The sequence below is a fragment of the Ctenopharyngodon idella genome, chromosome 14 (genome assembly GCF_019924925.1).
Source record: "Ctenopharyngodon idella isolate HZGC_01 chromosome 14, HZGC01, whole genome shotgun sequence".
In the NCBI taxonomy this organism is placed as follows: domain Eukaryota; kingdom Metazoa; phylum Chordata; class Actinopteri; order Cypriniformes; family Xenocyprididae; genus Ctenopharyngodon; species Ctenopharyngodon idella.
In genome coordinates, this window is record NC_067233.1 from 29415439 (window position 1) to 29441099 (window position 25661).

Consider the following 25661-nt stretch of genomic DNA (forward strand, 5'->3'; position numbering starts at 1 on the left):
GAAATAGCTTAAAAGACTACATTTTTGCACAATTTGCTACCAACAGAAAGTACAAAATTGATAATTAACTTAGAGAGAAAAAAAATGTCTATACATGTATACAATATATACGTGTTTGCAAAAATATATAAAATAATAAAAATATATACACCGTAAGAAGTCCACATTCTTCATATAGGCCTACATAATAATTTGTCTGGGGCTAAAATAACTTTATAAGGTATAGATATAGGACTATATAAAATAACTTTATACTGTATAGATATATATGAACAGTGGGAAACACGACACAAGCATTTCAATTTTTTCCCGTCTTTTTTTTATATTAACATGTGCCTCATTTCTTAATTATTATTTAATTTTTATGTTGTATATCAGGACTGCGGGTTCTTTATCAGCAATCATGCCAGTATATTCATTTTGTTGACTTTGGCTTTATAATCTTACTTTTACTACATGAAACCATCTAGTTTGTTGTTTTTTTGTTTTAAATGAAAGTCACCAACAGCCTTAGGCTTTTATTTTGAAAATACTAAAGTATTTTTAAGCTTTAGTTTTGTCGCTTGAGACTTTTATTTTAAAACTCTTCCTCTTCCGCTGAGCTCCACCAATAGGAAGCGGACAGGAGTTTCTTCCTGCAGAACTGTCGTGGCCGCAGAGTGGCAGCTTTAGAAATGTTTTATAAACTTTTGATAGTTGTTTTCCTCGCTGTTAGTTTACATGGCACGCCATCAAATGGGCAGAAAAAGAAGGAGGTTAGTGGATTCTATTGGTTTGTTATTTTGTGTGTTTTTTTTTACTCCTCGTATGCACTGAGCTGACTGATTTCTCAAAGGCTCTGATAGAATCTTTCTCTCAACAGCACATTGGATTAAATCGCACATTAATGTTAACATTTGTGAGAACACTGTGGTCCATCTGTAAATAACTTCGAGTGAATTATTGGCCTCGGTTTTATTCAATGTATTATGAGCTGTCAGACTTGGCCCTGTATGCAAACTAAGCTTAGCTTCCTGTTGCACAGCAGCCTATAAACTGACCTAACTGCTTCTGAATTAAACTTCTGTTGGTATTGTTCATGTTAGTATGCACGTAAGACAATGAACATGAGTTACTCCGTGAGGACTAAACCTGTGCTAAATGTACTGCGAGATTCTGTGAATAAGTGATTGGTTAATATGTGTGTTTCCAGACCCTGCTATCAGAGAAGGTCAGTCAGATGATGGAGTGGGCCAGTAAGCGTGCAGTGATCCGGCTGAACGGAGAGAAGTTCAGGAGGCTGATCCGAGCTCCTCCACGCAACTACTCCGTCATTATCATGTTCACAGCTCTGCAGCCACAGAGACAGTGTGCTGTCTGCAAGTAAGTGCACTGAGAAAGCATCCACTAAAAACAGTTCATTCTGCTGTGTGTGCAGCAGTGTTGTTATTGTTTACTAAAACTATTACAAATCATTTTCTGTGAAATAAAGCTGAAATAAAATAAAATGCAAATATTAGACAAAGAATGTGATCTTAAAGGTATAGTTCACCCAAAAAATGAAAATTTGCTGTTAATTTGCTCACCCTCAGGCTATCCAAGATGTAGATGTTTTCTTTTTTTCTTCAGTAGAACAGTACAGAAGATTTTTAGCTGAAATCATAGTCCTTGGTGATTCATTTAATGCAAGTCATTGGCTACCGTCACTTTGAGAGTCAAAAAACCTATACAGGCAAAACAAATTGTAATACCCGTGGCTCCTGGCGATACATTGAGGTCTTATGAAGCAAAACGATCGGTCTGTTCAAGAAACTGAACGTTATTTACAACATTACCTGTAATCCACAGCCTCGGCTAATGGTCCTGAGCACGTTCACAACAGTCTGGAGCAACCTATATAAAAAATTAAGATTATGTTCGCCTGTGTCATGTCATTTGGGAAGATTGACTTTTCCCGGTTTCCAAACTTTTGACTCTCAAAGTGTCAATAGCTATAGACTTCCATTATATGAATCACCGAGGACCACGGTTTCAGCTAAAAATCTTCTTTACTGTTCTACTGAAAAAAAAAAAAAGTAACCTTGGATGGCCTGAGGGTGAGTAAATTAACAGCAAATTTTCATTTTTGGGTGAACTATACCTTTAAATTGAACAAAATTTTAAATGTTGCCTTGTCAACAAACTGAAAAAAGTTTGAGTTGAAGTACTAAAATGACAAAAACTTTGTATTTCACTAAAAATGAAATAAAAATAAATTAAAGCTAAATAAAACTATAAAAAAATGACAGAAGCACATAACAAAATTACAAACTGAATTTTTTTTTTAATAAATACTATAATACTATGGCCCAGTTAGACTAAGCCAGGATTAGGCCTTAGTTCAATTAGGACATTTAAGTACCTTTAATGTACCCTAGAAAAAAACATTACTGGTGTTCATCTTAAGACAAAACAATGGCTCTGACATATTTTAAGCTATATCAGTGCAAGTTGCTAAACTGCTCAAACATGCATTTTAGTCTAGGACTAGCTTAAGCCTTGTCTGTGAAACTGTGGGTTTATAAATAATACTAAAACAACACTGCTTTGTAGTGTAAGTTATAATATATATTCTTGATAAACTAATAAATGAATTTTTCAGTGGCTATTATCTTAGGCATGGAGTGGCCAATTGACAATATTAAATTTGTTTGGTCACACTTTATATTAGGTGTCTTTAAATATGTACTTAGATTTAAAAAAAATAATAATAATAATTGTTAGGTTCAATGTACTTATTGTGTTGATGTTGTATTGCAAAACTTTAGTGCTGCTATTGAGGTGGATACGGTTAAGGTTAGGGACAGGTTTGGTGGTCTGGGTAGGTTTAATGGTGGGTTAAAAGGTAAGATGGTCAACAATGTAGTTATATATGTAATTACAGAAATTAATACAGATGTAATTATATGCCGGTATTTTTTAAATGTAAGTACAGTGTAAAAACATGCTTGTATACAATAAGTGTATTACATCAAATGATTCATTTAAATGTTAGTACATAGTAGCTAAATGAGAAATGGGCTCTTCAAGTCAAGTGGATGTGCACATGATCGCCATTTTAAGTCCACAAGAGTGCAACTCTTCACATTAAAACCTAAAACCTTTACACGGCTACGTTCAGACTGTCAGTGCAAATCCGATTTTTGTGCATATCCGATTGATATCCAATCAGATTTAGCAAGTGTGAACGGCCAGTGTGTTTTTTACAAATCCATTTCGAGCTACATACATGTGGTTTGAAATCCTATTCAAATCGCATTTCTGGAAATCTGTTTAAGTCTGACCGCTCTGATCGGATTTCGCGTGGTTTATGTGACTACACACATATCTAATCTGAACAGTTGCGATACACAATGTGGATGTCAATAATTTAAGATCTGATTCCAGTTGGATACACAAATAAATAGATTTGGACTGACAGTGTGAATGTAGCCTAAATTAATTTCATATAAAAAACTGTGGAAAACAAAATCTCCTTTTCTTTTTCTTTTTTCAGACAGGCAGATGAAGAGTACCAGATCCTTGCAAACTCTTGGCGTTATTCGAGTGCATTTACTAACCGGATTTTCTTTGCAATGGTGGATTTTGATGAAGGCTCAGATGTTTTCCAGATGGTAAATGTCCTGATCAATTTTACCTTTGTACTTCACCTCATACCTTAGTCTGTTAAAGTGAACATGAAGTGGCATTTGTGATGTGACATATTTCCAAGTGCCAAAAAAAGAAGTCTCGGACAGGACTTGATTTTATATTGGAAATTGATTGGATGTACATTTATGTATCTGAATAGAGCCAGACCTAAATGTGATTACTACAGCTATACGACTGTTGGTTAACATTAACCAGTTGCTCGCAAGGACTAAGTGATGTCATTGTAAAAGTAAAGTTGTTTTAGAGGCAAAGCAAGATGTTAGATCAATAAGACAAGTAAAAGAAAATAAATGGATTCATGTTGACATTAAGAAGCATGATTTTTAATATATATTATTAGTCATAAACGTTACATAATTTCTTATTTCATTCTGTTTATGTCCTCCACAGCTCAACATGAACTCAGCTCCGACATTCATCAACTTCCCAGCCAAAGGCAAACCCAAGCGAGCGGATACGTACGAGCTACAGGTCCGAGGCTTTGCAGCCGAGCAGCTGGCCCGATGGGTGGCGGACCGAACAGATGTCCATGTAAGACTAGAGCACACACATTCAGCTTCAGAAGGGTCACGTCAGTGTTTAACGTGCTGTTGTGTGTCATTCAGATCCGGGTAATCAGGCCTCCAAACTACGCCGGGCCACTGATGCTGGGTTTGCTGCTGGCGTTCATCGGCAGTCTGGCTTACTTGCGCCGAAACAACCTGGAGTTCCTGTTCAATAAGAATGTCTGGGCTTTCTCTGCACTGGTGGGCACTTGACATTTTTATTTTATAATGCAAAGATGGGATCTAATACTTCTATTCCTCTATAGTTTTTATTATATGTTGATTTTTATTATATGCTGATACCCTTGAAAAGGTTTTAATTAGAGATGCACGATATATCGCCCACCATATTGGTATTGGCCGATATATATGTTATCCTTATCGACCCAATAATAAAATTTGGCCGATATATTAAAGCTGATAAATAATGGATTATTTCCTTCAGCTGAGACACTTCAGATTCACTTTGTTCACCATGATGGTTTTGAATTGCTTGAAATATGATTGAAATCACTTTGAAGAGGAAAATACAGTTAAGTGCAACATGCAGCGCAAGTCTGTCATATAGACTACATAAAATTATAAAGAAAATACTACTGCAAAAAGAATGTTGTGAATCCTTTGTGCGCTGTTATTTTTTCTCGTACCATTTTCATCAACAATATGGTTTAATTAAAATCATTTCATTACTGTCCATGCATAGGCTATTCCATTTTGTTTGTCTATGCACATGTATTTTGATTCTTTATAAGTAATGTTGTCCAGTGACTTGTTTGCATTATTTAGGGATTATTTTATTTAATTGTAAGGCAATAGATTTTTTTTATTATTTATTTATTTATTTATGATAAAGAAAGTTAGCCATAGGAGTGTAAAATTAATTTTAAAAACGTACACTGGTTCAAACTAGGCTACTGTACTGTATATGTTTGATTTATGTTGTGCTTGGGACATGGCTTTTAAAGTTGAACTTTTTTTTTTGTTTGTTTTTTAAATCAGGCTCTCAAAAATTATATAAAAATTTGGATATAGATTTTGATTTAAAGGCCAAAATATCAGTTATCGGCTTTCAAATATAAAGCATTATATCGTTATCGGCTAAAATTTTCATATCGGTGCATCCCTACTTTTAAAAGTAAAATTTAGTTTTAGATCTAATTTAGTTGTTCAACAAAATACGAAAGAAATGTTTTTAAGTCTGCCAGTCTGTGCCAGAAAATTTAAATTAAATTAAATTAAAATAGGGACCCAAGTCATGTCTAGGGTCTTGGTAGGTGGCATCTTCATTATTCCTTACAACTTTTTTTTGTATTTTTTTGTATTAAGACTTCCTTAATTAAACATGGCAACGTGCTAACAACTGCACAAAACACCTTAGCCACTAGCGTGATTTATTTTTTTTTTTTTCCCAAACCAGTTCAGCGGAAATCCCACCCTGGAGCCGAATCTAAACATTTAATTGGCCATGTCAATCACAGTAACGATTACCTACACCCAATCCTGATCCCTAAACCTACCCGTCACTGTAACCTCAGCCAATGAAATTGTTTGCAGGGTGGGAATTTCTGCTGAACCGTTTGGAAAAAAAAATCACGTTAGCCACTACCTAGCAATGTCTTAGGCTGCGTCTTAAGTTTTAGCAACTATACAGTTGCTAAATGACACAAGCAACTGCATAGCAAACAATGCATTAAGAACTATTCTGAAAACCTTAGAAACTGCATAGCAACACCGTAGTAACATAGTGGTTTTACATAGGTAAGCGTTTTTTTTTTTTTTTAGAACGTAAAAATATATATATCTAACATGAACAACCTTCTCTCTCTCTCTCTCTCTCTCTCTCTAGTGTTTTGTTTTGATCATGACATCTGGTCAAATGTGGAACCATATCCGAGGACCTCCATATGCTCACAAGAACCCAAACACTGGCCAAGTGGTTCGTTACACTCTTTACCTCACGTTTGGTTTTATTTGTTTGTTTTTTTATATTTCACAGACCCCAGTTTTCTTTGCTGTGTTGATGTATTTCATTTTGAGAGTTTGTCTCTTTTGTATAGCAGATTTTGTCACACCTGTTTTAAAGGGTTAGTTCACGCAAAAATGAAAATTCTGTCATTAATCACTCACCCTCATGCCGTTCCACACCCGTAAGACCTTCGTTAATCTTCGGAACACAAATTAAGATATTTTTGTTGAAATCCAATGGCTCAGTGAGGCCTCCATAGCCAGCAATGACATTTCCTCTCCCAAGATCCATTAATGTACTAAAAACATATTTAAATCAGTTCATGTGAGTACAGTGGTTCAATATTAATATTATAAAGCAACGAGAATATTTTTGGTGCGCCAAAAAAAAACAAAATAACAACTTATATAGTGATGGCCGATTTCAGAACACTGCTTCGGGAAGCTTCGGAGCATTATGAATCAGCGTATTGAATCATGATTCGGATCGCGTGTCAAACCGCCAAACTGCTGAAATCACGTGACTTTGGCGCTCTGAACTGCTGATTCGACACGCTGATTCATAACTCTCCGAATCTTCCTGAAGCAGTGTTTTGAAATCGGCCATCACTATATAAGTCGTTATTTTGTTTTTTTTGGCGCACCAAAAATATTCTAGTCGCTTTATAATATTGATATTAAACCACTGTACTCACATGAACTGATTTAAATATGTTTTTAGTACATTAATGGATCTTGGGAGAGGAAATGTCATTGCTGGCTGTGGAGGCCTCACTGAGCCATTGGATTTCAACAAAAATATCTTAATTTGTGTTCCGAAGATTAATGAAGGTCTTACGGGTGTAGAACGGTATGAGGGTGAGTAATTAATGACAGAATTTTCATTTTTGGGTGAACTAACCCTTTAATTCATTCTAGAGAGTGTTTGAGTCATCAGTATTTTGCTAACATCCACAGACTAAAAGCCACAAAACTCTTCAATTTCTTGTGGTCTTTAAAGGGGTCATGCCTTTTTAATCTTTTTAATCTTCCTTAAGGATCACTTTATGATGTTAATAGTTTTTGCACAAAAACAGACCTATATTTGCAAAACATGATCATTTTCCACCCTCAGTCAGAAAGGCCTGGTTTTGGTGTTTGTCTGTAAACATTCACTATTATGATTGATAACGTTTCTGCATCACCTCACTGCACTGAACATTTGATTCCTCATGTCAGCGATCACTTTAAGTTCTCATGTGTTCAGATTTTTATATCAAATGATAATCCACAGTAATATGTCTCTTTTTCATTTCAGAGTTACATCCACGGCAGCAGTCAGGCTCAGTTTGTGGCAGAGACTCACATTGTTCTTCTCTTCAGTATCCTTCACAGCCACTGCGCTCAGATCATTTACACTGCATCCTGACCAGACACAATGTCTATTACACGGCAAGCAACAAACATTTTGTTGGTCACTTGGTTTCTTTTTTGTTGCATTGTGCCGTGAAGCCCCGCCTACACTAAAATCTCATTGGTGCGCATACACAATCATTCAAAAGTTTGGAGTCAGTAGGATTTTTTTTATGTTTTTGAAGGAAGTCTCTTCTGCTCACCAAAGCTGCATTTATGTGATCAAAAGTAAACAGTAATATTTTGAAATATTATAATTTACAATAACTGTTTTCTATTTGAATATATTGTAAAAAGTAATTTATTCCTGTAAAAAAAAAAATCATTTCTCTTCATTACTCTACCACTCTTCAGTGTCACATGATCCTTCAGAAATCATTTGAATATGCTGATTTGCTGCACAAGAAATATTTCTGATTATTATCAATGTTGAAAACAGTTGTACTGATTCATATTTTTGTGGAAACCATAATACTTTTTCAGGACTTTTTTTTTTGATGAATAGAAAGTTAAAATAAAACAGCATTTATTTGAAATAGAAAGCTTTTGTAACATTATAAAGTTCTTTACTGTCACTATTGATTAATTTAATGTGTCCTTGCTGAATAAAAGTATTACTTTCTTAAAAAAAAAAAAAATCTTACAGACCCCAAACGTTTGAACAGTAATGTAGCAACACAGACAGCTGTATATTATCCATCAGATATGTTCTGATTGGCTGTGGCTTTATGTCTGGTTAGCACGCAGTGTTACAGTCTTTCATGTCAGTCATTCAGGCGTCATGAATGTGTTCCTGAACTCTGATTCAGATGCTGCGGTGACTCTGGGAATGGTACTGCTTCATGAGGCTGCGACCTCTGACCTGGATGTCGGGAAGAGGAAAAGTATGCTGTCAAACGACCTGTGCTCTATAGACTGAAGTGAGAACAGGTTTAATTTTTTCTTTTGTTTCCTCTCCAGTCATGTGTGTGGCAGGAATCGGGCTGGTGGTGCTGTTCTTCAGTTGGCTGCTGTCAGTCTTTAGGGCCAAATATCATGGATATCCCTACAGGTGAGCTTATCAGACCATAATTAGTCTAATAAACAGATTGAAATATCAGTGCAAAAAAAGTCAAATTATAATTTGAGTGGAAAGTTTATTTGAAAAATGTATATGAGTTTGATGTCTTGGTATTTGATGATCATGTTCTCAGCATGATTTGAGATGTTCATAAGAGCATCTCTACCAGAGACAATCGCTGCATTCGAAATTGAATACTTCTCTACTATATAGCATGAGAAAAACAGTACGCCAACAGAGTAGTATGTCCTAATACATAGTATTCAAAAAACAGTAGGCGAAAAGTCCCTGGATGACCTGCTATTTCCTCTGATATTCTGAAGTGTGCATCTGATGGACATTTTATTATCCCATGAGGCCACGAGAGAGGATTTATGAATGGCAGTGAAGCTACTCAACTGACGCCGTAGGTCACATGATAATGACAACATGGCGGATGTAGTACTACTACATACTAGTACATAGTACACTAGTAGATGTACATAGTACATACTACACACACTTATACTATATAGAACATAGTTTTTTAACGGTCGAAGTACGTTCAAATTCAAATGTAGTACCTACTCAGACGTACCAAATCTAATGTCTGTGCAAAGTGTCAGATGATTAATGTCACTAGTTCACTTATATTTGATTAGTGACCCAGAAATGGTGCAGAATCTTAAAATCATGAAAACTACAGATTGTACTTCTGCATTTTTGTGTCCCCGCCGACGGACCGTCTGACCGACAGAGGATTATTAACAGAACATTTATGGTGAGAGTAGGTTTATCGCTGAAAATTGTATAGTACTTTGTCTACTCTTTAAACAGCATTATAGTAAAAATGGATCGCTGTGGAAACGGCTTTCTTGCCTGTATGCAATGGCGTTTTGCTTTGGCGGAACTGACAGAACAGCAGTTTATTTCAGTTTTTCCTTTCCATTTGGCCTAAAATACTTTGTTCGTGGTCATCCAGTTTGAAATGTTGACTACAAACACAGAGGTTTTTCAGATATTCTGTCGTGGTGCTCTCTCTGTATTTACGATTCTTTGCGGCATTTAGCTGCTGCCTACAACGGATCCTTCACTGGAACCTGAAAGTAACTCACTCCCGCTAAAGGTTTACTCTGAATTCTTGCATCCGGGAACAATACAGGTTGACACCATTATGACTAAAAGTTTGCTAATAAGTATTTCCTACTAAAGCAAGGCAGTATTTGACTCTAAGCGTATTGATAGCAGACTGGTGGAGGTGGCCTTGGACGGCAACATGCCCAATGCATTATGAGTGTTGAAGTTTTCCTATCTATAGAGTGGTGCAGGTATGATGTCAGAACCCAGAAGACTAATTCGCCGCCTGTTCCTTCGAGATTTTCCTATGGGGTTTTTCGATTTATGTGTAAAATAAAGCCTGCGGTAAACATAACTTGACGATACTTTGATGTTTTGTTCTACAACATAAATTACACACACCCATAGCAAAAACGCGAATTTTGAAGCAGTTGTGTTCATTTTTGAAAATGTACGTTTTTAATACATATCTAGATAAAACCGCTTGGGGTGTGAGTGTGTGCAGTGTCCGTTGTTGAACAAAACTTCAAAGTATCGCCAAATTTCGAATGAACCAGCTGCGAATTAGACTTCCAAGTTCTAACGTCATACCAGCATCACTCTATTTGGCAAATGGGAGACAAGAGCCTTTTTTCTCTGTTTTCTCTAGTCAGGTAGCCCCATTAAAAAAAAAAAAAAAAAGCAGCCAAGTTTTATTGAAAGCCCATTTTGCAAGTGGTGAAGTACCCCTTTAAATTGACAGTAAAGACATTTATAATGTTACAAAAGATTTCTGTTTAAAATGAATGATGTTCATTTGATCATTCTATTCATCAAAGAATCCTGAAAAAATGTATCACAGTTTTCACAAAAATATTAGGCAGCACAACTGTTTTCAACATTGATAATAAGCATAAATGTTTCTGAAAATTCAGCTTTGCCATCACAGGAATAAACTACATTTTGTATTGTAATATATTACAAAAGAAAACAGTCATTTTAAATTGTAATAATATTTAATGTTCAATATTAATTCATTATTACTGTTTTTAAACAAATAAATGCAGCCTTGGTGAACATAAAACACTTCTTTCAAAAACATTTAAAAAAAACTTACTGACCCCAAAAATTTGAACTATAGTTTATTTAATAAGAATTATAATTTAGAAATGTATTCATACCAATGATGACTTCATTTCCTTTCTAACATAAATGCCTTTTGTTTTTGTGCAGCTTCCTGTTTGGCTAAATGAGGACCGTTGGAGGAGCTGTGGCAAATATTAATGCGCAAAGTGCCTTAATGTTTAAAATGAGTTATTGATTTGGTAAAGTTCTGCTTGACCATATATGTGCCTTCTTGCTTTTTTTATATTGCGGATTACATTTTAAAGTTTTTACTGAAAGTTTGTTAAATTCATTGGATTTATCTCCCTGAGTGGTCTAGTCTAGGGGTAACGTGGTGTGGGGTTACGTGTGAATGCAAAGGTTAAACTCAAGCAGATACACTGTATGGCAACGCTTGCCAATGAGGTTTCATTGCTAATCAAATGTACAGTTTTATATTGAATTTGGTTGGGTCAAAATGCGTAGATTTGGAAGATGCACAAAGGCAAGCAAGGTGTTTTCAATTCTACCTCATAAATGTGCATATCAAGTGTCCAAAGTCAACTCAAAGTGAGTCTGAGGTTTCTGAGGTAGTTCTGAATGAGATGAGGAAACCTTGGGGTGAATGAAAGTGTCTTAAATGCGGAGAGTGTTTGCTCTTGTCCTGCCTCAGGTGATGATTTATGCCATTAAAAGTGCCTTGATTGCTCGTTGCATTGTATTTCATTTGATTGATTACTCTTCCAGTTGTATATCTCAGTCACTCGGTTGGTCTCTTTAAATTTAAATAATACAATAAAATTAGGTGCATTAAGTAATTATTGGTTTTTGGCAAAGTTTGGAACATTGTACTAATACTGCAGTGTTCCTATTACTATTTCTGTATTATGAATATTGTGCACAATTTTTAAAACATGGTACAGCTTCCAAAAGGTTCAGTATACAACAGAGCCGTATGCGTCGAATACTATATCCCACAGTGCAACCTGCTCAACTTGACCTTCTATTCCTGTGTGATAAATAATCTGGATGTGGACACATCGTTTGAGCAGACTGCTAAAGTTAAAGATAAAAATGTAAAAAGATAACCAAAACATGATTGACTTAAGCTGATTCGTCCAATGGTGTGAGTTTGGGGTTGTGTTACCTGTTGAACCAACCAATTGCAGATGAGGGGTGTGTTAGAAAATGTAATTATATGTAAAGAAAGGTTGGAAAAAAATAAGTATTCTTCTTGCACTTGTATGTGGTGTATATTGTGTATACACAGAACTCTTTTAATAAATATGCAAAATAACCGCATTTACTTCTGAGATCTGAGAAATCAGTTCCACTCATGGAATGTGTTATGTAGTGTGTACTGTTTCACACAGTACTAGCACTTATTTTCTAGCATGTCTGTTGGTTATCTCATCTGTGGTTCTAAAACATTTTTGCAAGTTCCTCTGAATTTGCAAAATTGCTTTGAATGTAATTGTTTTCTTTAAATGATATTTTCATGGTTGATGTCTGGCCAGTAGGGAGCAGTGCTGCCTCTCTGAACATCTCCATATTGAAGTTGAACAACATTTAAGAAACGATGAGTCATGGAAGAGAAAAAGACCTTTCTGAATTTTTTCCTTTCTTATTTTCACCAACCATAATTCTTGATGTAAATTTAACCAAGTTAGCTTAGATTTAACCACTATTGTAACATAATGAAGAGAAAATGGATGTTTAAATAAGATGCTGAACTCGACAAGTCGTAACAACGAAAATATAAGCTTTACCACTCCTGTCAAGAACACAAAGGGATAAAGCTGATGTTGAAATTAGAAATCATAGACATGTGTGTGTGTGTGTATGAATATTTGTGAGTATAATCACACAGTTAGTGAAGCTTTGTTCATGAGCTTTCTTATATTTTATTGTTATTTTGCTTACATTCATAGACATCCCCAGTCTTTCACTATTTTCTCCCTTTCTGGACTTGTCATGTTTATCAGAACTAATCATTGAAAGTAATTAAATGACTTGGATTACACAACTGAAGCAGTCCTTTCTTATTGCATTGTCCTCTTTGATTTACATGTCTTAACAGGTGCTTTCAGGTAAATCGCCGCTGCAAATCCACATGTTCTGGTTTAGATGTCAGGGAGCCAATCACGCCAGACGTTGTCTTCAACTCCATATAAGGACAACCTTGAGTGCTCTCTGTAGGGAGCAGCGGGTGTTTCCCGTGCTGAAGGCACGCATTGTTCCTCACAGCCTAGGCTAAATGTGTGTAGCTCTCTAAACAAATAACCACTACATAGTTATAGCATCAAAATATGCTTTCTACGGAAGCCCTAAGAGTCCATGCATTCTCTTTCTTGTCTCATGACCACAACTTAAATTTCTTGTGATCTTGACAACATTTTTCTGTGTACTTGACATAATAGCATGTTTTTATTGTTCTGGCGCCAGCAAAGCTTCCATCAGCATTGATCAGAGACTCACTCAAGTAAATTGCTCTATGTCTGGCAGTGATTGACAACTTCTTTACTATCCGACACTTGAGAAGGAGGCTCTCAGGTCTACAGGTTTATCATCAAACACAATACAGAGATCCTGAACATGTTGTCAGTATACAGTGGGCAATTATTTAAAAAAAAAAAATAGAAAAAATAAAATGCATGTCCTCTTAGGGCTTCCGTAGCTTTCGCAGGTATGACTTTCAGTGGTGTCTGTGCAGCAAAGAACATTTTGCTTTAGTGCAGTAATAATCAATAATAATCCATCATAGACATTTCCCCAATATTCAGAATATTTACTATAAAACTATATCAATATCGATATAGTTTTTTCTAATTATTATTATTAAATATTTGGACCTCCTCACATCAAAAACTTGGCATAAAGGTTTAAAAACATTTACAGACTCTGCAATGCACCAATGTGGTTTTCCAGTAAAAATGTGAAAAATACCTACTCCGTCATGAGTTTTGACTTGTGTTAAGAGAATTTTTTTCTTACCCCATTTTCTATCTTGTTTTTTTAAGTTTAGATGTATCAACAGCAAAAATTCTTTGACAATAAATCAATTGAAAACCGTTCTTAATATATTGCAAAATTTTACTTCTCAAGTAAATTCATTTTATTTTAGGGGTGTTTAGATACTGGCTGCGTCCAAAAGCTGCTTCCGCAGGCAGCATACGGAGGTACGAAGGCAACAAGGCACGTCTAAATCCAATGATTGTGTCACTTCCTGTCTTTGATACCTTCATCTGATTGATTTTTGAAGGCAGCCTTGATGTATGCTTCGCTGCCTGTGATGTCCTATAATCCTGTGTGTTTCATTCTGTGACAATTGAGCTAAAAAGATGAAGATGGCATCTGAAAGTTGCAGTTGGAGGTCAGTTTGTGTGTAAATGTACGTTTTGTTCAACGTTTTCTATTTTTTGAGTAATTTCTAGCGAGAAATTATTACTGTCGTAATTTAATATTTGCTTAGTTATCACCAAAGCTTGCTCTGTTGTTGTAGATCAAACCTTTATGCTACCTCAGTAGTCTGTCCAAAATTAGTTTTGTGAGGTACCTTTGTGCGCAAACTCTGCCTGCAAACAAGTCAACAAATAGTTGCCTAAGCTTTCGGATGCAGCCACTGTTACTTGAAATCAAGAGTGATTAAGAAAATAATTTCCAGGTGGGCATGTCCGAATGGCTGAAGGGCCGAGGCTGTACAGACTCTCCTGTTGTCTGAAACAAGCCCGCAGGATCTGGGATGGCGTTTAAAGTCTTGCCTGCATTGTTGAGATGTGCGGAAAAGCTCTTTTTAAGGTAACACTTTCTGAGAGCTTTTCCTGTATGACATAATTTCTTCCAGGCTTTCCTTTAGCCGCAAGTACAGTGTCTTGAATTGGTGCTTGTTCAGAAGCCAGTGAAACATACCAGCACATTTTGTGAGGAAGAAAAAATTTGTGCAAAAGCTTCTAGCTGGTTTGTGTACAAAACTGGAGTCAAACCGCTAACAGGAGAATTCACAAATCCCACTGCACACCATTTAACCCACTCAAACCACAGGAAATACAGCAGATAATATATTAACACAACGGCACATCCAGAGTAATTAAAGGTATCTGATATCCTGAAAATCAGGTCTTGTATTGAACACACCCCCATCAGGACACCTGTCAAATGAGGGCAGAAGCACACAGGACTCTGACTATAAAAGGCACATGATTTACAAATAAAAATAAGTCTAATTCAGTTTGAATGAATTGCAGTGTCACACCCTTGTCTGTTTTGTGTTGTCTTGGTGTCTACAGATGGTCCCTCTGTGTATATTATTGTTGTAAAACCCTACCATGTGCACTTTTAGTTTTGTGGCTGACAGAGACTGTTTTTTTTATAAATGATCCACGGCCTTACTGGGTGGACATACAGCTTACCACAGTTTATAACTCTTTGCGAATACCACAAAACCAAACCAGCCCCTTTTGATCCAGTTATTGTTAGATTTGATTCATTCCTGCTTCATGTTACCCATCAGTTTAATGCTGCATGTACAGTGTCAAAGTAAATGAGATTTGACTGAATGAGAAACTACACCCTGATCAGGCATGTCAAGTAAGATGTCAATCAAGTCTGCCTCACCTCAAAGAAGGGTTTACATCTCTCAGGTGAGAAGCCTCTAGCAAGGGCTGAGATGACAGTTGAACGTTGACTTTTAGTAATTGGTACCGGATATTGTACCAATTACTAAATTATGAAAATAACTTTAAAAGTCATAAATATCAGTTAGGGCTAGTGATTGCTGCAAAATGAAATTCTGAATAATTCATAAAAGGTATCTAATTAATAACATATATCAATATTTGTTGAGAAATTCACCACTCCACGTTTGACAAGTGGGAGCTTCAAATAGTGTAAAATAACTTCTACTGTAGCTTGTATCAGTGGAAGTGTCACAGATGCCATGCGGTTGAATCCAAAAGGAGATGCGTGACAGAATGATCGAGGAATACAAAGACTGTAAAAAAAACAGAGGAAACTGAGGGCTTAAATACACTAAGAAAGATCATTAATCAACAAAGAACAGGTGTGAGACTAATTAGTAACTATAGCAGCAAACAATGAACTAGAACTCAGGCTAAAACAGTGACAAAAAAAACAACATTAAACGGCATAATCACAACAGGCAGTACCCATAGAACAGGATTGTGATTTAAAGATGTACAGTTCATCACAGATACGTCATCTTAACACATCAACCACAGTTTACAATCATTAATAGGGTGTGATGAAACAAAGAAACATGGTGTCATGTTATTCCAGCACATATTTCATGATTTAAAGGGAGTGCACAAGTGTGTATGTGTATGTGCAATACTTCAGAGTCTGACCACCTTTTTATTAAAGAAATGCAAGAATAGAATACATAATACATATCATGTTAAAGATCATTAGAATTAGACATGGTTATACATCACATAAAATATTAATTATGAGTAAAGACTTTACAGTTTAAACAATAATAATGTTCACATTAGTTTAATGCACTTACATTATTTTCTGATACAATCAAGTTTTAGATCAAATTGAAGTTGTTCGAATAAAGGAGTATTTCCAACCCAAAGTTGATCGTTCAAAAATAACTGGTTTGATCATCTTAAACGTGTCATATCATCTGGATTTGAGCTCACTGATTGGATAGCATTAAGAATAAAGATTAATCATAATAAATACGCTGCAACAAAAAAGCTATAATATTAAAAATCTTCATTTTAATATTATATCAATCATGCAGATCTTCATTTATCTTATGACAACACTGGCAGTGCTGACAATCGCCTCACTCAGATAATGTTACATTATAAAGATTACACATACTGTAGTATGTAGTATCATATAAGACTAACCATTGACACATTTAAGTTTATTGTCAAGTTCAACTAGTTTCATTTTCTTAGTGACCAACTATTGACAATAATGCAGGCAGAAATTCGATTACGCTACTAATTGGAGCTGGATGTGACAACACACAGACTGTGATAAAGGCCTATTAGCTGGTTCAGATGTGTTTGATTAGGGTTGGAGCTGAACTCTGCAGGACGTTAGCTCTCTAGGGCAGGGTTGGATACCATTGTTTTACATGTGAATACATTGTCCCTTTTTATTTCCATACCATTAAACATAAGAATACAGTGCACAGCAATCCAAGGAAGGCAATCCTTTGCTTAATCTCTAGAACACACATGCATATTAACCAGACCAGTCTGGAAAATACATTTTTTTAGCACAATTTCAGCAAAAATCAAAATGTATGACAGAGTATGATTGTTGTCTGATTTTAAATATGTTACAGAAACATAAACTTCACAAACAATTTTGGAGAGTTTTCTCAATTCAAGAACAATATCTAAGATCTTCTCGTATGGCTACATAGGCCCTGTCCCAAATGGCACACTTCTATGCACTTTCGGTCTTGTGGACTTACAATGGCTGCCGCGTGCGCGTGTCCGTTAAGTCCACGAGACCGTAGGGTGTCCCATTTGTCAATTTTAGGCTTCAGAAGGGTGCTCGCGAGCGCCCCCTTTGCAGGCCGATATGTGCCCTCGATGCATACTTTTGCTGAGCCCGCACTGGTGCGAGCTCCGCGGCAGATTTCTTCCCGACAGTCAAAGCGACGTTATGTCACGGAAGTGCGGACTCGTAGGAAGGCCGTGAGTGTTTAGGGTGCCATTTGGGCCAGGGCCATAGAAACCCAAGTGGGCTTCACAGGGTAGTCAGACTACTGCAGAGGCTGCAGTCTTTAGCATCCTTGTTAGCACCCACCTACCATGTCGGAGATGCCAATTCAGGTCTCGCTCTGGGGTGTGTTTCCCAAAGCGAACTATGGTCACAAGTTCCATCGTTACCTATCGAGTTAAATGGGACTTACGACCATAGTTGGCTAACGATGTTTTCGGGAAACGTACCCCTGAGTGGAGCGAGTAGGACCGGACGGGTTACACACAGAAGGACAGAAAGTCTTGATAAGACTGTTGAGAAATTATTTCATTTACTACTACTTAAGCGTTACATATTGTGCATTACATGGTCAAGCTTTTTACAGCATTACATGGTCAAGCTTTTCACAGCCCCTAAAACGACAAAAAAAAAAAAAAACTTCTTTAAGCTCCTTTATTTTATACAAATTCATTCACAGTGCAATTTACTCCTAACTGTTGACACAATACAGATATACGTATGCTGTTCACACAAATACCAACAAAACAACTGGAATGGTAGTAGTAGCTATAAAAGTGAGCAGTTTCATTAGTTTTGTCACAGTGCATGTCACCTGATGTCATTCTAGCTCTATTGTGCATGTCAGATCTTCACCCTTGACCCAGGACTGCTTTAGAATGCTATAGATGACAATAAACATCCCACACAAAGTATACAAATTGTCACAGTGAGCAGGGAAGAGAGGCCAGGGTCTAATTGCAGAAGTATTCATTAAACAAACACACAACCAAAGATAATCCAAACAGGGAAAATAGATGACAATAATTCGAACATAAAAACATAAATCCAAACAGAAAGATAATAATCCAACGGGGAACAGGAAACACAACAGGTATGTAGTGTAAATGTAACGACTGACAAACAAAGTCAAACACAGGGGTTTGAATACACAGGATAACAATAGGCTAAAGGCCCATTCACACGAAGGACAACTATAAAGATAACTATAATGATATTTATATTAGTATTCACAACAGCGGACGATATCATTCTGTTTAATATAAGCTCGTACTGCAGTTTTGTTGTCTGCCCCTTAAATGCTTGAGCTCTTTAAAGCAGGATGGATTCTGATTGGCTGTCAGTGTTTTTGTCGCTCATCAGCTGGAAAAAAAAAAAAAAACGTTTTGAAAATGGTTCCAACAATATCATTTATCTGTGCTGTTATTGTTATAATTGTGGCGTGAGGAATCATAACTGTTGTAATGATTAAACAAACAGCTAAGCATGTCAACTATCTTTCTGTTTGGATTTATGTTTTTATGTTCGAATTTTCCTGGATGAAGGCATTAAATATCTAGCTAATGTGACAGCCATATTTACATGATTCTGCTTTGTCCAGTAAATCTTTAAAAATGGGAGGACTACATAAACTTATCATTTTGTGGATTATGTATCATACTTTAACCGCACAGTTGTGGTTTCAAATAAAGTTAAATGCGCTTGAGCACAGAGCTTAAACTATAAAAACCCCTCAGATTCAGCAATAAAAACTGTGCAGGTCATGCCAACAAAGCTTTCTGTTGATCATTTACTTTAAACCAATATTTTGAAAAAGATGTATGTAGTGCTACAGGAAAAGGAATTTCTTCAATCTTCAATGTAATTTTTACAACTATTTCCCAAATCTGTTTATATCATTGTGCTCTGTTTGAACCTTTTTTTAATATATAGTTTTATGAGATATTACGTAATCTTCAAACCACAATTTTTAACAGCTGAAAACCTCCAACTTTTACAAACTGTTCAATTATTGTCACTTTCCACAAACAAGTTAAGGCACAAATGTCATTTTCTCTGCCAACAATTAAATATAATTTTTTAAACAAATTATAGTGTTGACAACATTCATCAACACTGTCCTTCATTTTAACCATTACCAAAGTTATTGAAAGTAAACGATCGGACTAAACAATATTATGCAAAATATAAGTACAAACCAACAGTTTGTCCCAAATGAGCTTTTCCTTAGTGAATGTCAGCTTAATTTAAACTAAATAAATCTGCAACTCTGTTGCATACAACCCTCTTACTCTTTCTGGCGTATTTTTATTTATTTATTTATTTTTTAATGTTTGTAGCTAGATGTGTGATTACACATTACAAAACAGATCAGTAAACAAATCTGTATGCAGGAATGTCCCAAATTTTGGTAACAGGGTTGGAAAAAAATGAAGAAATTTTGGTAATTTTGTGAAAACGCTGCTAAAATCTCTCATGAAAAAAAATGCAAATGTTACATAAATAAATATTTTTTAAAATGATATTTTGATCTATTTTGTAACCTATTCGTGGAAAGTGATACAGTTGTGGTCAAAATTATTGGCACCCTTGATAAATATGATCAAAGATGACTGTAAAAATAAATCTGCTTTGTTTATCCTTTTGATCTTTCATTCATAAAATTAGCAAAAATCTAACCTTTTTATTGAGGGAAAAGAATTGAAAGTGGGGGGAAAATCACATTATGAAATAAATGTTTTTCTCCACAACACGTTGGCCACAATTATTGGCACCCTTTTATTCAATACTTTTTGCAACCTCCTTTTGCCAAGATAACAGCTCTGAGTCTTCACCTATAATGCCTGATGAGTTTGGAGAACACCTGACAAGAGATCAGAGACCATTCCTTCGTACAGAATCTCTCCAGATCCTTCAGATTCCCAGCTCCATGTTGGTGCTTCTTCTCTTCAGTTCACTCTACTCATTTTCTTTAGGGTTCAGGTCAGGGGACTGGGATTGCCATGGCAGAAGCTTCATTTTGTGCTCAGTGACACATTTTTGTGTGGGTTTTAATGTTTGTTTTGGATCATTGTCCTGATGGAAGATCCAACCATGGCCCATTATTGGATTTCTAGCAGAAGTGTTCAGGTTTTGATTTTTTATCTGTTACCATGTACCATGTATCCGAACAAGATGTCCAGGACCTCCAGCAGAAAAACAGGCCCACAACATTAAAGATCCAGCAGTATATTTAACCGTGGACATGGGGTGCTTTTTATCCATGTGTGCACCAAACCCATCTGGTGGGTTTGCGGCCAAAAAGCTCTTTTTTTTAGTTTTATCTGACCATAGAAGCCGGTCCCCTTTGAAGTCTGACAACTGAATATGCTGGAGATTGTTTCTGGATGAGAGCAGAGGATTTTTCTTGAAACCCACCCAAACAACTTGTGGGGATGTAGGTGCTGTTTGATCATTTGTTTTTTAGGCTTTCTGAGACTCAAGACTCAACTAATCTCTGCAATTCTCCAGCTGTGATCCTTGGAGAGTCTTTGACCACTCAAACTTTCCTTCTCACCGCGCATTAGGACGATTTAGACACACGTCCTCTTCCAGGCAGATTTGTAACATCTTTAGTTGATTGGAACTTCTTAATTATTGCCCTGATAGTGGAAATGGGGATTTTCAATGCTTTAGCTATTTTCTTATAGCCACTTTCTATTTTGTGAAGCTCAACAGTCTTTTGCTGCACATCAGAACTATATTCTTTGGTTTTACTCATTGTGATGAATGATTACGGGAATTTGGCCTTTGTGTTTCCTCACGTTTATATTCCTGTGGAACAAGAAGTCATGGCTGGACAATTTCATGTTCATGATCACCCTGGTGTGCTAAAAAAAATGTAAATATGAATGGGAATATACTTCAGAGATATTTTACTCATAAAAAATTCTAGGGGTGCCAATAATTGTGGCCAACGTGTTTTGGAGAAAAACATTTATTTCATAATGTGATTTTCCCTCCACTTTCAATTCTTTTCCTTTAATGAAAGGTTAGATTTTTGCTAATTTTATGAATTAAAGATCAAAAGGAATAAACAATGCAGATTCATTTTTATAGTCATCTTTGATCATATTTACCAAGGATGCCAATAATTCTGACCACAACTGTATATGCGAGTACTATATGTGAGTGCATTGAAACGTCTCTGTAATGTAAAGAAAGGTTTATTTAGCATTTAATCACAGGACAGGCATCTCAATTTGTTCTTCCTCCTGACGCCGGGTACATCTGCTACTCTCTGTCACTCATTACATGAAATGGCCACAGCTGACAAAACACATTGCTATGAAGTAAACATTGTAAATGATTTTTCTGACAATATTGTTTTATTTATTTATTTGTGCAGTGTAAACATTGGTAACTCTGCACAGATATGAATGTTGCCTCAAATTGTGTGGATGTCAAAGTGACTGGACTATTTTGCTTGGTAGATGATTGAAGTCTTTTGTTCTGTAAGTAACCACCCAAAACAACATCTTAACAACTGTTCACACTGTGGCAGTTTTTCACAAGCAAAAACCTCTCCCATTTTCTTAATAAGAGCGGATGAGGTTTGAATAATCAAGGTTTGAGTATCATGCTGACGTTCTTTCCAGCGCAGTGTGACTATTAGTCACTCACACACTGCTTCTCCAGCCAGCCGCTCAATATTGCATTACACGACTGCACTGTCTAGGTATGTATGTATATTGTTGAGTCAGAACAAAAGGCTTGTTATTATAACCCTTAAACTTTTTATATGCCATTTATATGCTCAACAGCTCAATGTTTTCTTACCCAGCTTGTCTGATTATGTTGTTTTCCCCTCAGCTTTATGATGTTATTCATGCATTTCCATAAGGAAACACCCTGCATGATGATGAAAGACGTGAAATATATGATGAAACATACAGCAATATGTTCTCTAAAATAGGCCATTTTAAACAATAAACCTGGAACATGACCGTTGTCTAAAACCACTTGTCCTGTAGAGTCATGGGTGCTGGAAGACTATCCCAGCATTTGTTATATTATATTATAAAGTAACACTTTATTTCAATAGTCCACTTTAGACATTCTACTAACTATAAGTAACTTTGCAACTACGTCAACTTATTCTACTAACCCGAACCCTAGCCTTAACCTAACAATCTACTAACAGTCGACTGCAGTCTACTAATACTCCAATGAGAGTTAGTTGACATGTAGTTGCAAAGTTACTTATAGTTAGAATGTCTAAAGTGGACCATCAAAAGCTTATTTGAGTGTAACCTTCAGTATATTCAATTATGAATAAATGCCTGATTGGAACTTTTTAATGTAAAGGCTTTATGTTGCATTTCCAGCAGCTTGTGTGATGTTGAAATGGAATGTGCTTTCTGTTAATAGTTTTGATTAGTTGATTGTGTACATATGTGTACATATTATTATGTGTATCACCATCAGAACATGAAACACGTTTAAAGAATAAACCAGAGCCTGGAAGGAAATTCCAGAAAATACAGCAGCTTTTCTCAGAGCAGGACAGTTATGTTGTTAATAATAACTTTTGCTCCTCACCTTGGTATTTCCTCCTATTCTGGAATATGAGTCTGTAATTATGATCCAGAAAACCGCTGTGACCTGAAAAACAGACTGCTGTGACTCAGAACTAGATGTAGGGAAGAGGAAAAAACTCTTGTCAGTAGCATTAGCCAGAAGAAAAAGTATCAATAGTTTTATTTTTATGATCAGATCAAAATGCAGCTATGAATGAATGAATGAAAAGTGAATAACTGAATTCCATTCCTACACTAACAAAAACTACCATGTTATCAGATTTGGGTAAGTTACTCTAAAAAAAGTAATGAATTACTACTAAATTACATATTTAAGAGTGTGATAAGAGTATTGGATTACATATTACTAATTACTTTCTAAATCCCATATCAACCTCCACCAGTTGAACAATACAATGATAGACACAAAACTGCACTTTTGATTCTTTCAAATAAACAATATACAACTGCATAAATTATTCTTGAACTGGCCAGTGTGTAAAGGGAGAAGGTTACATTAAAAAACATATTTTTACATACATTTTTTATGTTAAATTCACTATTGTTTTATATAGAATTGTTCTATAGTCGATACAATATTTAATGCAATTACATTAATTAACTGTAATTAAGTTACAGAAAAATTAAGAATAGTCCCTTACTTTACTTTTTCATGGGAAAAATAATTAAATTACAGTAATTAATTACATCCAACAGTAATACCATATTGTTTTGGGCAAACACCATACAGTACCTTATTCTTTGAAGTACTGTTGAGTGTCATCTAAAAACAATGGCACGTGAATACGGTAATCAATTCCATGATGTTTGTGTGTATATATATATGTAACAAATAAACCTCACTCCTCTGATCTCAAGAGATGCTCTAGCGACTGATGCTAGAGGTTACAGCCTTTAGCCTCCTTGTTAGAGCGTCCGACTCCCACGCCGGAGACTTGGGTTCAAGGCCCGCACAGAGCAGGGCGAGTAGGACCTGGGTAGAGGGGTATATATATATATATATATATATATATATATACACACACACATATAAGTCTGGAAAGTCCTGTAAAGAGCACATTCAGGGCCTTTCAGAGATACCTAATGTTCTGAGGTTTCACCATGACCACTTGCTCTCCTTGGTCTTTAAATAGCTGACATTAATTTAGTGATGAAATTTAACACCCTAATGGAAATATGATAATATTTTGTTATTATCATTTACATCTGACTAATTTTCAAATTGTTTGTCATAAATCAACATCTCAGGAAAATGTTATGGGGTTTCAAATCAAAATATGACTGTCTGTTACGATGCAGGACATCGACTTTATGCATGTCCACTGTAGAGGACAACAGGACTTTAATCATGTTTATCAGGCATTTTGGGAGACACAACAGGTGAATAGCAAAATAAATTATATATCAGTATTCCTAATAATTATTAGATATTATTATGAAAATGTTGCCAATTATTACTCCCATTATTACATTTCTTTTTTCATTATGTTGCCCCAAGAACACATTAATATGCAAATTAGATACTGTGTATAGATGCATTTTATTGAATGGGAAAACCCATGTATGGCTGTTTTACCCACATATTGCATAAAGTAAAATGGTATATCAATTGATTCCATTATATCTTTCATAACATAGTTGAGAATCATCTTTAAACAAAGTTTGGTAAAAAAAAAAAAAAAAAATCCTGAAGCCTAAAAATTGATTGGTGAATAAAAAAACAAAACAAAAACAACAACAACAAAAAAACCAACAACAAAAAAACCCTTTGTTTTTGCCTATACATGTCATGTCATTTCATATCATTTTATTTTTTAAACAACTTAGTCCTGGTGTCCACTACAGAGGACATAGCATAACATGAGAATAAAATAGAATTTTTCAAAAATGTTTTTTTTTTTTCCTCATTTGTTTCTTATGCTCTAAAAAAAAAAAAAAAAAAATTCAAAAAACTTTTTTTTCTGGGTCTCAGGATGAGGATATATATATATATATATATATAACTGTGCCTCTCCAGTCTTCCTTCAGACTCTGGGACCATGATTTCAACATGAAATGCAAAATTTACTTTTATCTGAAAAGAGGACTTTCGACCACTGTTCACTGTCCAGTTCTTTTTCTCCTTAGCCCAGGTAAGATGCTTCTGACGTTGTCTCTGGTTCAGAAGTGGCTTGGTAGTCCTTTTCCTGAAGATGTCTGAGTGTGGTGACTCTTGATGCGCTGACTCCGGCTTCATTCTACTCAATGTGAAGCTCTCCCAAGTGTTTGAATCGGCTTTACTTGACAGTATTCTCAAGCTTGCGGTCATCCCTGTTGCTTGTGCACCTTTGCCTACCCAATTTCTTCCTTCTAGTCAACTTTGCATTTAATATGCTTTGATACATCACTCTGTAAACAGCCACCCCATTCAGTAATGACCTTCTGTGACTTACTCTCTTTGTGGAGGGTGTCAATGATTGTCTCCTGGACCATTGCCAAGTCAGCAGTCTTCCCCATTAGTGTGATATATATATGATAGCCTAACATCACTGCACCATAGTACTGCAACAAGGGAAGTGGGCTGGACATCACTCATCATTTCAGTAGGCATCATACTAGTATATCATTGATATACTGGTATAGTTTTTGTTAATAGTTTGAATTAGATTTTATTTTTTATGTTTTCAATTTAGATTTATGATTAGTTTAAATATTATTAAAAAATAAAATAAAATAAAATACCAATCACATCAGTAAAATAAAATAAAATCCCAATCACATCAGTTTGTCGTGTTTGGTAGAAAGTTCAATGTGTTTGAGAGCTCAGTTCTCGTAAATTGTGTG

The 25661-nt window shown here is 35.6% G+C and overlaps 1 protein-coding gene across 1 annotated transcript; it reads left to right on the forward strand.

Moving 5' to 3' along the window:
• Positions 1-578: 578 nt before the first annotated feature.
• On the forward strand, positions 579-12072 carry magt1 (magnesium transporter 1). Its single transcript, XM_051860844.1, has 10 exons — positions 579-755; positions 1193-1362; positions 3515-3632; positions 4060-4200; positions 4275-4415; positions 6061-6150; positions 7477-7540; positions 8381-8455; positions 8532-8622; positions 10900-12072. The coding sequence occupies exons 1-10, from the start codon at positions 675-677 to the stop codon at positions 10913-10915; spliced, it is 987 nt and encodes a 328-aa protein (XP_051716804.1). The 5' UTR covers positions 579-674; the 3' UTR covers positions 10916-12072.
• The last annotated feature ends 13589 nt before the right edge of the window (positions 12073-25661 follow it).

Excerpts from the sequence above, each read along its gene's own strand:
- magt1 (XM_051860844.1), top strand. The coding sequence starts at position 675 with ATGTTTTATAAACTTTTGATAGTTGTTTTCCTCGCTGTTAGTTTACAT. Across the intron at positions 756-1,192 it reads ATGGGCAGAAAAAGAAGGAG|ACCCTGCTATCAGAGAAGGT; the intron begins GTTAGTGGATTC and ends GTGTGTTTCCAG. Across the intron at positions 4,201-4,274 it reads CGGACCGAACAGATGTCCAT|ATCCGGGTAATCAGGCCTCC; the intron begins GTAAGACTAGAG and ends TGTGTCATTCAG.